Below are 12,067 nucleotides of genomic sequence, written 5' to 3' on the forward strand. Positions count from 1 at the left end.
ACCACCGGCCAATGCAACCTGCCGATACACAAAGGCAGCTAACACCGGCCAATGCAACCTGCCAATACACAAAGGCAGCTACCACCGACCAATGCAACCTGCCGATACACAAAGGCAGCTACCACCGACCAATGCAACCTGCCGATACACAAAGGCAGCTACCACCGGCCACTGCAACCCGCCGATCCACAAAGGCAGCTACCACCGGCCAATGCAACCTGCCGATACACAAAGGCAGCTACCACCGGCCAATGCAACCTGCCGATCCACAAAGGCAGCTACCACCGGCCAATGCAACCTGCCAATACACAAAGGCAGCTACCACCGGCCACTTTTCGCACTCGGCCCTACTGCTCTTCTGTCCGTCTGTCCCTCTGTGCGCATGCGCATGCAGAAGCCTTCCCTCTGCTGCTCAGCTAAACATATTGTAAACAAGCTTAGTTTGATGCCAATTCAAACCATATTTCCTTTTAAGTTGAGACGGAATGTTAAATGCTGTTTTCTATCCATTTTTTTTCTTCCCCCCCAAAAAAGTAAATAATAACGTTAAAATGTATTGTAAAGACCCTTTTTGCCTATCAAAAGTTAGGTCCCCTTGGTTGGTGTTTTGAGTTCGTTTTGACGCGTTTAAATAATCCTTGAGACATTTCCACTTCTTTATTTTGTTCTTTAATGACACCATCCAGTTATCTTTGTACATGCCTCTTCCACCCTGTCACGCTCACGTCAGGCATGAAAATCCCTCACCTTTCGGCGAAATTCGCCGTTTTGAAACCAAAATAGGTGACCTACGTGAATCGTGTAGATTCTATGTTTTTTTGGGGGGGTATTCATATTCAGTAAACTGCGAACAGGGTGAGTGATGGTTTCAATAATTTTAATATTTTCTGGTCTATCGAAGTTAAGTTACCCAGGAGCTTTGTTGACATAGACTTAGCTAACGTTAGCTACAGCTTGATGAGTTGAGTCATTTAACACAGCAGGAGAGAACGCGACGTTGGCCAGCTAGCTAAAGCTGCGGTAGCTAACGCTAGCGTTCTTGAGGAGGTAGATGTTGAGGTGAGGGGACCGACGAGGCAGAAGGTGAAGTGCTCCACCGTCTATCAATCTATCAGTCTATCTATCTATCAATAAGCGAACCTGCCAACCTGTTCAAAGTACGCTGGTACGATTTGTCACTCTAAACTACTGTTCTCTCCGGGTTCTCCGGCTTCCTCCCACAGTCCAAAGACCTGCTCTGGGGATCACGTTCATTGGGGACTCTAAATTGCCCGTAGATGTGTGAATGTGAGTTTGAATGGTTGTGTGTCTCTGTGTAGCCCTGCGATTGGCTGGCAACCAATCCAAGGTGTACCCCGTCTCTCGCCCGAAGTTGGCTGGGATGGACTCCAGCCCCCCCGCGACCCTGTGTGCAGGATAAGCGGTTTGACAATGGATATATATATATATAGAATTATTTTGCCTTGAGATGCCTTATTCTTAAGTTTTCTTCTCTCATAGAAAGAATACCTTACTCATTTATTCGTTGAAAATATTTAATATATTCAATGCAACATTGGACTAACATTGCGGGCATGACTCGGACTGCATTTGGATGTATTTCCATTAAAGAGGAACGTTGTTCTGATAGAGAGATTTGTGTGATGAACCCAATACAAAACCTAACCTCAGTTTTTCAACTTGTCCATTACAGTCTAATTTATGTTGGGGTGAAGTTTCTGTGTTAACGCTGGAACATCCCACAAGATTTACATTTCCCTTCTCAATCAAATTAGTTTGTTTGACAATCATGGTCCGATCATGTTCAGTTTGTTGTTTTCTTACTTTTTGCTTCATTTTATTATTTCCAGTAGACAGTCGGACTGGAGAAAAGTAGTCTTAATATTATATTTCAGTCAGCAGCAATAGCCCAATAATGTCTTACACTACAACAATTTTACTTTTACTGCAAAAGGCAACAGCCTCGAAGTATAAAAAACAATATATGATCCACAAGCACAGAAATATTTAGCTATTATATCAGAAGAAGCTCCCACGACGCTATTCTGCTCGTGTTGCTAGGGGAAGTGACGTCACAGCCAACTGCACAGTAAAGTGACGCGGCGAACGATTCGATGTTAATCTACCTGCAAAATCCGCCTCCATCCTTCTAATTTGGGACTAGAATGACCCCCGAAATACGGGTAACATCAACTACGCGTCTCGCGCCACCGAATGATATCGATATTTTCCGTCTTCGTCTCTCAAAAAGATAAGAAAGGGATGTGGACATCTCGCCTGGTGGCGGTAGGAGCGGTGCTCCAGCGGGGACGTGGGTTGAGGGGGCTGTGAAGGCGCACTGACCGAGGCGAACGAAGGTTAAACGCGGAGCGTCAACGACGAGCAGCCGTTCACCGCCGACATCGCGTCTGTCCGCAGTAGCGACCAGCGGCATGGAGCTGAGGGTGGGGAACCGGTACCGACTGGGCAGGAAAATCGGAAGTGGGTCTTTCGGGGACATCTATTTGGGTAAGGAGACTACATGTGTTAAATCCAACTTAAAAACCAAATGTCATCCTTGAATTCACTGCTTTATAGCCATGCGTTTAACCCCGTCACAGTCCGGCGTCATTAATGTTCATTTCCTGGTTGTATTGACCTCGTTGCGATAACACCCGTCTAGCTAACTTTGTTGTGGCTGCTAACGTTACGTAACGCTAACAAACACACGGGAATGATTTAACGTAAGTTGTATGTTATTTGAAGACGCGTGGCCGACGTGTGGCTCTGCGGGCTTCATGTGGACACCAGGCGGGTTAGTGACAGACCGGTAACCCGGTGACCAGCGCCTCACTAGTCCGCTAGTTTAGCTAACGGGTCCACAGCCCTGATGGTCACGTGACACTGCGCGGTGCTTACATGGCGCGCTGTGACGAACTTCCGCGCTTAATCCCGATGAAGCCACTGATGCGTGACATGGACCCACCGGGGCCCGGGCGGCCTGGTTCCTAACCCCGGCCCGGCTACGTCTGAACCCCGGCAGGCTATATCTCCTCTGGTTGATGGAGGCATCGGTTACCTGTCTGCAGAGCAGGTGTTGATCTGCAGGTTGAGGAGACTTCTTGGTCCGTTTGAACTGAAGTTGCATGTTGGAGGAGTTGACTTGTCGTGTGTGTGCTTCCACATATTCAGGACGTGTAGATGTTTCTGAATTTGCACAGGATTTATTCAGCTTAGTGTAACTGATCCAGCCAGCAGTTACCAAACACCCGCTGAGGCCTCCTGTTTAACCTGTAATTGAATGAATTTCAGCTTGAACAACTAAACACATGTACTGTATCTCACCATATATTCTTTTACTAGACTTTGTCACAGCATAAGAAAAAGTAATCAGTAAAGTTCCTTTTCAACCAAATTTGTTCTGTCGTCACTTGCTTGTCCGTGATAAATATATTGTACCTCACAGCTTTAAAACATACATTTGAAAATGTGAGGCTTGAAGCCAGCAGGGACAACGTGTCCAGTTATTCTAGGTCATCTCTCCGTACCAGTTTTTATTAAACAAAGTCTCAGCAGGTATTTCAAAATTCTGCTGAATAAAACTGAAGCACTCTGGACCAGGGGCCTCATTTATTAAACCTTGCGTAGGATTTGCTCCAGAAGTGGCGCACGGATGAAACGTAGGACGTGCGGACGCACAGAAACATTCAGACTTATAAAACGTCCTACGCAGTTTTCCCTTAATAAATCACAATCGGTAAATGCAGCGCAGCTTTTGCGGCTTCGTGTCACGCCCATAGTTGTCCATATATGGTCTGTGGAACGCCCACAAATTGATATTCATCGATTGGGAAATCATGACAAACACTGAGAGGAAAACGAAGAAACGTAACTTCACTCAGTGTGAAGTGGAAATGATCATTGGGAGGTGGGAAGGAGAAGTAAGATGCTCTTTGGAGGACACAGTGTGGATCACTGATGCCAACAAGGCACCTGTGGGGCAAAAGGTTGCAGAGCAACGCTGCAGCCTCACAACCTCTGACCCAAATAAAGAAAAAATGGTCTCACATCAAAGTGGAAGCAAAGAAGCGTTTAGCGCCATCGCCAAGGTGTGTCCCCACGGGGGGGGAAAGGGACACCGGAGCTGTCCCCTCCTGATGAGAGACTGGGGGCAGTGGTTGGGGATCGGGGACAGGGTCTGGGCCAACATCGGCGTCAGGGGGTCGAGGCACGTTTGGAAGCTGTGCCACATCATGTAGCACAGCACACGCAGCACGATGTTACACACCTTCTCAGGAGTAAACAACAACCTCCTCCAGCGCAGTCGAGGCAGCGCCATCCGCCCTTAAACAGGCCGATGGTGCTGCACTACAGCGCCAATCCTTCCATGTACCACGTCTTCTAAGAGCGCAGATCAGCCATCAGCGTCATCACGCATTGTGACGGCATCACGGCGTTTTATTACCGTCCGTCTGATTGCATCTGACAAGCAACAGCTGTGTTTAGAGGATGAATTTAATAACATGCCGATATTATTGCAGAACATATTTCACTTTTCTTTTTGAAAATGTGTTAATTTGTATTTCTGTTTGTTTTACGCTGCAGATCAAACGTGTGTTCGTGTTATTTATAAGAGGCAGTATTGGCATTTCTTTTACAGACAGTCCAGTTTTACACACTTTCACACACGTTTGCGTGTTTCTTGCATTTGCCGACGTTCTCATTTCACCCGTTTTTGTGGGTCCGAGCTTGCGTGAAGAACCGCACATTTTTCCGTCAAGTTTGCTTTTTAAAAACACCAATTATTGCGTAGAGAGCGTTGCGTACGCCAACGTTTATAAATGAGGCCCCAGATGACCACGTCTCTACGTGGCTCTTGTACTGTGGTTGAACTGATTAAAGTAACCATATGTACTAACTTTTGTCTTTTTCCAGGCACAGATATCTCAGTGGGGGAAGAGGTCGCCATTAAGTTGGAATGTGTGAAGACCAAACACCCCCAGCTGCACATCGAGAGCAAGATCTACAAGATGATGCAAGGAGGAGGTGATGTATCGGATCTCAACACTGCTACTCAATTGATTCTCATTTAAGTCTTAATATTTCAGCTGAGGTTCAGTTGAGTTGAGGTTTCAGTTGAGGTTCTTATCATCACTGACATCAATTCAGAAATAGAGAAAACCAATATTGTAGCCTAGATGGTCCCAACATCTCTAAAGTTGCTTTTGCCCGCCTGTTTTTTCAGTGGGCATTCCAACCATAAAGTGGTGCGGGGCAGAAGGCGATTACAATGTGATGGTGATGGAGCTGCTGGGGCCCAGCCTGGAGGATCTCTTCAACTTTTGCTCGCGCAAATTCAGCCTGAAGACCGTGCTGCTGCTCGCTGATCAGATGGTGAGGCTGGACGCACGCCTTCAGCACAACACGCCCGCGTAGCGCTTTCTAGCAGTAATGAGCAGGCGCCTCGTTCATTATGTGGGACCGCTTCACTTAAAATAGCTTTTTCCCCCAATTTTGTGGATGTACATTTTCAGGGAGCAACTCTCTGACAGTGTAAACATAATAATGAGAGGTCCATTCCAGCCGGCTTCAATAATACTATAATGAATTATATAAAATGCAACCGCCCAATTGGTTGCAAAGTAAGTACTTTTACTTCTATGCTTGAATTAAGTTTCCTGTTTTATAGTCTTACATGCTTGTACTTTATTGAGATACTGAATTCAGGAGCTTGTACCTCTAAGTGTTTTTTTGTATTGTTTATACAAGTCAACGGTCATTGTACTCTTTGGTTACCAACAGCGTTGTAATTGAGCCAAATTTACACTTCTATCTCACATCCCAGCTTTTAAGACACGGGAGCTCTGCCTCATCGTCTAACTCATCCATATTCTTCTTAGACATAGTTGTGTTTGGACAAACTTATCTGACACTTTTGAGACACCCTCTGGATTTGACTGCTGTTCCAAAACAAACCACATGCTACAAGCGATTTGTGTCCTTTAAGAAGCAGGTGTTTGGTAAGAAGGGTGTCGAGTCCTCGTCAACCTCAACGCAGCACTGCACCGCTTTGCCATTGCAAGCCGAGCGATGCTCCCCAGCCTCCCTGACGGTCGGGGAAACACTGCATTATGCTCATCCAGAGAATTCATTCACATGTGAGGTGAATAAGCTGCTGGAACGCCCTCATTAACGCGGTGACGTGACCTGATGACTCTGTTCTCCTCCAGATCAGTCGCATTGAGTACATTCACTCCAAGAACTTCATTCACAGAGATGTGAAGCCGGATAATTTCCTGATGGGACTGGGCAAAAAGGGCAACCTGGTCTACATTATCGACTTTGGCCTTGCTAAGAAGTATCGCGATGCTCGCACACACCAGCACATCCCCTACCGCGAGAACAAGAACCTGACGGGCACCGCCCGCTACGCCTCCATCAACACACATCTGGGGATCGGTGAGCACATGAACACATTACTGCAGGATGTATGTTTGTCTTCATGCGTCCTCTTGTCCTCCCTCTGCAGAGCAGTCTAGGCGCGATGACCTGGAGTCCTTGGGATATGTTCTCATGTATTTTAACCTGGGCTCGTTGCCCTGGCAAGGCCTCAAGGCCGCCACCAAAAGGCAGAAGTATGAACGGATCAGTGAGAAGAAAATGTCCACTCCCATTGAGGTGCTCTGCAAGGGATACCCCTGTGAGTGTTTACCAACTGCTTATTGCACGATTCTATATTTAGTCATCGAGCGCTGAGAAGTCTTCCCCTTCTCTCGCAGCTGAGTTTGCGACCTACTTGAATTACTGTCGTGGCCTGCGCTTCGATGACAAGCCGGACTACTCGTACCTACGGCAGCTCTTCAGGAACCTGTTCCACAGGCAGGGCTTCTCCTACGACTACGTCTTTGACTGGAACATGCTCAAGTTTGTGAGTGACGAAGCGCTCCCACGTACACTTGGAAGGTTTGAGTGCTGTGACTCTGACTCTCCGCTGCGCTCAGGGAGCCAACCGGGCAGCAGAGGAAGCGGAGCGAGAGCGCCGGGACCGCGAGGACCGGCTGAGACACGGCAGGAACCCAGTGGCCCGCGGGATACCTGCTGCCTCAGGACGACCACGAGGAGCCCAGGAAGGAGCCCCGCCCGCCCCTCTGACACCCACCTCACACACAGGTCTGTGTTGCAGACCACTGGTCCCACTCAACAGTAACATTGTGCAGTTCGTTCTGGAGTTCAGCTTTCTGTTGGTATGAAGCGATGCACCAGGCTTCTTCTCCTCAATAAGAAAAACGTCTTCCACTATGAAGCGTGTTCTTGGATTCCACTGTGACATCCATCCCCACCTGATGGCCGTCTTTGTTTTGTCCCTCTGGTCCACAGCAAACACGTCCCCCCGTCAAGTCTCTGGGATGGAGCGAGAGCGAAAGGTCAGCATGCGTCTGCACCGCGGCGCTCCCGTCAATGTGTCCTCGTCCGACCTCACGGGACGGCAGGACGCGTCTCGCATGTCCACCTCGCAGGTACAAGACACCCCTAAAGACTCACTTTCTCCTTGCTCTGTGTCTCTTAACCCAGTGGTGCCCAACCGTACTGGTCCATGGGTATAAAACCACCAGTCAAACATCGGCTGAAGCCTCCTGGCTCGCGTTACACACCCTGTCTGGGATTGGATCGCATCGGTCGAGTGTCATGCGTTCCCACCACTATGGAACTTCTGCACTACAAAACATGAAGGGGTTGGAATGTTGACATTCTGAGATAAGACATTGCTGAAGTTGTGGAGACATTCAGACTTCCCACTTTAATGTGTTAGGGGTTTGAGCAGTAGAAATCCTGATACATGCAGTAATGATGTTAGATATTCGTTAGCAAACACAATTTATAGTCATTTAATTGATATAATCACTGTACACATTGACATCCGGCCACAATGTAACGTTAAGACCAGGAGACAAATGTTAAATTTGTCTTATGGATTTCTTCCAATTTTCTCCCCAAAGCGTTTTTCCTCCCGTCAGTAGTGAATGAGGCCGCACGAACAGAACCAGCAGACTCCGGCTCGGGGTGCAGAGGGATGGAAAGCTTCCACGAGAATTTGGGGAATTTAAAAAAAGAAAAAAAGTGCCAAACGGGGACCTTAAATGTAGTTGAGGAGAAGACTTTGCACACTGAGCTCAGCTGGTTGGGAACCTCGTGTCCCACAAACATCAGCATAAAACATTGTGTTGATCCTGATAGTTTATTTGTCTACAGTAGACTCACTTTACAGCCGTGAGAGGTGGATGTATGTATGACACAAAGTACAACATCACCTCCATTATTCATCATCCATCAAAAAGCGCCAGTTGGGCAACTTGTCACACTGCAGCAGCCTGTTGAGGCTGTTTTGATATTACCGGTAAATCTATTCATAAAGTATATTAACAAGCTGCTAGTCATTAACAAACTAACTACTCGTGGTCAGTGTATCAGTGCTGCGCTGACATGAGGAGACGGGCTTCTGTCTGTTGGGAAAACTCTACCTTGATGTCTCGTCAGTCAGCTGTCTGACTCTATTTTCACAGGTGAAGGTATCTCAAAAAAACCTTTTTGAACGGTCTATTAAGATAGTTGCGTAGATGCTAACGGGTGCTGTTGAAAGAACGTTGGGCCCTCTAACGTAGGCTAACGTGCTACGTAGGCTAACGCGCTACGTAGGCTAACGTGCTACGTAGGCTAACGTGCGAATGTTAGAAAGTTGGCTGACTGACGCCTCCCAAATCACATCAACCATTATTGCTGGTTCCAATAACGGCGTTATCAGATCTCTAACTTAAATAAAATAAAGTTCTACTCACACATTGTCAGTCTAAAACGTTGTATCAGAAATGTGTGCACGTCTGCCTGTGACACGGTAAATACAGTCACATGACCTTCCTGCGTTGTGTGGTAGTGACAGGATGTAGCTTCTGACCTGACACATTGGGCCTTCTTTCTCCTTCCCCAACCTCAGAATAGCATTCCCTACGAGCACCACGCCAAGTAGACGCTCGCCACGTCCTTGTGTGACGGCGGCAACACTGGGTGAGTCTCCTCCCTAAAACGCCAGCGCTGCATGCATCCACGTTGCAGTTGTGGGCCGCGCCCTCAGAGCGGCGTTGCTCCCCTCCAGACAGAGAGGGAGACATGCGATGAGCAGGAGGCAGCGCTGACACAGCGACCCTGCCTGCAGTCAGGGGCAAACGCTTGTGGATGACCTCATCTGGCCAGATGCTGAGGCTCCTCTGACAACTGGCTTGGGTGACGCATCCTGGTGCCTCCTCTGCCCCTAATAATGCCTCTTTTAACCAGCGCGCTGGATGGCCGGCCCACACCTATAGCGCCCTGCCTCCACCCAGCCCTCCATCCTCAGCTGCAGTTCACTGGTTTCGCCGGCAGAGTTCTCCCTTAATAATTGCACGTGTAGCTTCATGTGGAAGTCCGTGATCAGCACGTTGCCGGTTGTTCCGAAGGGGAAAAGCTCACCGACTAGGAGCAGGATGTACTGTTGGTGTAACCGTCCTTTCAGCAGCAGCTTCACTACAGTGGCAGAATAATACTCCACCACTCCACACATTGCTTCTCACTCTTCTGTGTTCTGTGTCCGTCCAATTCCTATATGTTAGATGAAGTGTAGAAGACAGTTTGATCACATACTTGTAATGGATAAAACATGCCTGCTGTTGGTACATGAGGTGGTATTACATCGGTCTCATTACTAATGACGCTGCCGTTACAAGGCAGTGCTTGTAAAACAAACAACATAAACTTGCTGGTTCCCACTGTAAGGGAAGTCTAACAGCTAATGAGGACTGCGTACTTGTAGTGTCCCCACTAAGGGATGTCCTCCCGTCCCGGCACGGAGACCTGAGATGAGAAGTATTGTTGCATCGCTGCTATTGTTCCTGCGCAGACCAGATCACATGTAGTACTATCCCAAAGCCTGAGTGTCTGCACGCCGTCTCTGGCTGCTGGTGAACTCATGGCCACCTGGGCTGTGGGAGATGTTCCTGTCATCAACGGGTGCTTCTGCATGATCCATCCAGTGGATGTTGTTCAGTGCTATGGACCGCTGGGCGGCTCCGTTATGAGCCTGCCTCCTCCACAGCGAGTCCTACGGCTTTGAGATGCACTCTAGTGGTTTCTGCTGTTCACCCTCCTGCTTCCTGTTTCCTCTAGATGGTCTCTGCTGTACCGACTGCTGGCCTCCATCTCCTGGCTCCTCGATGAGCCCCCACGATGCACTTTGGCGGCACGAGCCCTCCTTTCTCCCTCCCTTCCTGTCTGACCGACCAACACACCGGGACACGTTGTCCAGGACTGACGTGGCCGGTGGTTTCTAGGACGCTGAGGACAACCGCTGTCCTCAAACACGTGTCGTCGATGGCTCCATTTCCACGGTCACGTCTGTGCCGTACGGCCGCTCACAGTCAATAAACTGTGTGTGATGCTGAACCAGCAGCTTCCATGATCTATAGTAGTCTACGTGTAGTCTGCAGCTTTTCCCATCGTGTCTCTGGTTCTGTTTATCGACTGCAGAGCCGTCCTGAATAAAAACAAAGTCCTTGTTTGCATGTTTTTGAGGTGTGTGAGGCCGGAGTGCTGGTTGAACCTGAGCGTAGCAAACACTGCGTCTGTAAGATCACGTTCATTCTCTAAGTTGTATCATGTTGAAGCTGTGAACAGCGTGTAAATGTCGGCTCGTCACCACTGGTTCTGACCGGGTCCAGGAACACGTGACCTCTTCAGAGAAGCCGCGCTGCCCGAACGTGAGTCGTCCCACAGCAGCACCGTGACACGACTGGTGTGACTCTCGGACTAAAGGCCCGTCAGTTCATTCTCGCTGCTGCTCATTCTCTTGTTTTGGACTTTGACCCTTGACCTCTCGGTCAGCCGCTCAACACCTAGTGAATTATGGAAGTGGAGAGATCGCATTTATATTTGTGTACTTAAACTGTAAATAAATGAATTACTTGTACCTTGTTCCTGTGGATGAAGCGGGGTGTCTCTGGGGGGGGGGGGGGGTCTGTGGATGAAGCGGGGTGTCTCTGGGGGGGGGGGGTCTGTGGATGAAGCGGGGTGTCTCTGGGGGGGGGGTCTGTGGATGAAGTGGGGTGTCTCTGTGGGGGGGGGGTCTGTGGATGAAGCGGGGTGTCTCTGGGGGGGGGGTCTGTGGATGAAGCGGGGTGTCTCTGTGGGGGGGGGGGCTGTGGATGAAGCGTGGTGTCTCTGGGGGGGGGGGGGTCTGGATGAAGCGGGGTGTCTCTGTGGGGGGGGGGGGGCTGTGGATGAAGCGGGGTGTCTCTGTGGGGGGGGGGGGGCTGTGGATTAAGCGGGGTGTCTCTGGGGGGGGGGGGGGCTGTGGATGAAGCGGGGTGTCTCTGTGGGGGGGGGGGGGGCTGTGGATGAAGCGGGGTGTCTCTGGGGGGGGGGGGGGCTGTGGATGAAGCGGGGTGTCTCTGTGGGGGGGGGGGGCTGTGGATGAAGCGGGGTGTCTCTGTGGGGGGGGGGGGGCTGTGGATGAAGCGGGGTGTCTCGGGGGGGGGGGGGGGGGGTCTGTGGATGAAGCGGGGTGTCTCTGTGGGGGGGGGGGGCTGTGGATGAAGCGGGGTGTCTCTGGGGGGGGGGGGGGCTGTGGATGAAGCAGGGTGTCTCTGGGGGGGGGGGGGGCTGTGGATGAAGCGGGGTGTCTCGGGGGGGGGGGGCTGTGGATGAAGCGGGGTGTCTCTGGGGGGGGGGGGGGCTGTGGATGAAGCGGGGTGTCTCGGGGGGGGGGGGGGGGCTGTGGATGAAGCGGGGTGTCTCGGGGGGGGGGGGGGGGGGCTGTGGATGAAGCAGGGTGTCTCGGGGGGGGGGGGGGGCTGTGGATGAAGCGGGGTGTCTCTGTGCGGGGGGGGGGCTGTGGATGAAGCGGGGTGTCTCGGGGGGGGGGGGGGGGGTCTGTGGATGAAGCGGGGTGTCTCTGGGGGGGGGGTCTGTGGATGAAGCGGGGTGTCTCTGGGGGGGGGGTCTGTGGATGAAGCGGGGTGTCTCTGGGGGGGGGGCAGCGTGTCACTAAATAGAACAGATGTCA

General features: G+C 50.4%; 1 protein-coding gene across 3 annotated transcripts; it reads left to right on the forward strand.

Moving 5' to 3' along the window:
* Positions 1-2,022: 2,022 nt before the first annotated feature.
* On the forward strand, positions 2,023-10,972 carry csnk1db (casein kinase 1, delta b). 3 transcript variants are annotated; one of them, XM_040175871.2, is made up of 10 exons: positions 2,037-2,508; positions 4,915-5,025; positions 5,225-5,373; positions 6,210-6,438; positions 6,509-6,679; positions 6,759-6,907; positions 6,981-7,149; positions 7,357-7,496; positions 8,969-9,039; positions 10,174-10,972. In XM_040175871.2, the coding sequence occupies exons 1-9, from the start codon at positions 2,433-2,435 to the stop codon at positions 8,999-9,001; spliced, it is 1,227 nt and encodes a 408-aa protein (XP_040031805.1). In that variant the 5' UTR covers positions 2,037-2,432; the 3' UTR covers positions 9,002-9,039; positions 10,174-10,972. The 3 variants fall into 3 exon arrangements, with proteins under 3 accessions (XP_040031803.1, XP_040031805.1, XP_040031804.1); XM_040175870.2 differs by having other exon boundaries at positions 8,974-9,039; XM_040175869.2 differs by lacking the exon at positions 8,969-9,039 and having other exon boundaries at positions 2,023-2,508.
* Positions 10,973-12,067: the final 1,095 nt, after the last annotated feature.

Source organism: Gasterosteus aculeatus, chromosome 5, assembly GCF_964276395.1.
Source record: "Gasterosteus aculeatus chromosome 5, fGasAcu3.hap1.1, whole genome shotgun sequence".
In the NCBI taxonomy this organism is placed as follows: Eukaryota; Metazoa; Chordata; class Actinopteri; order Perciformes; family Gasterosteidae; genus Gasterosteus; species Gasterosteus aculeatus.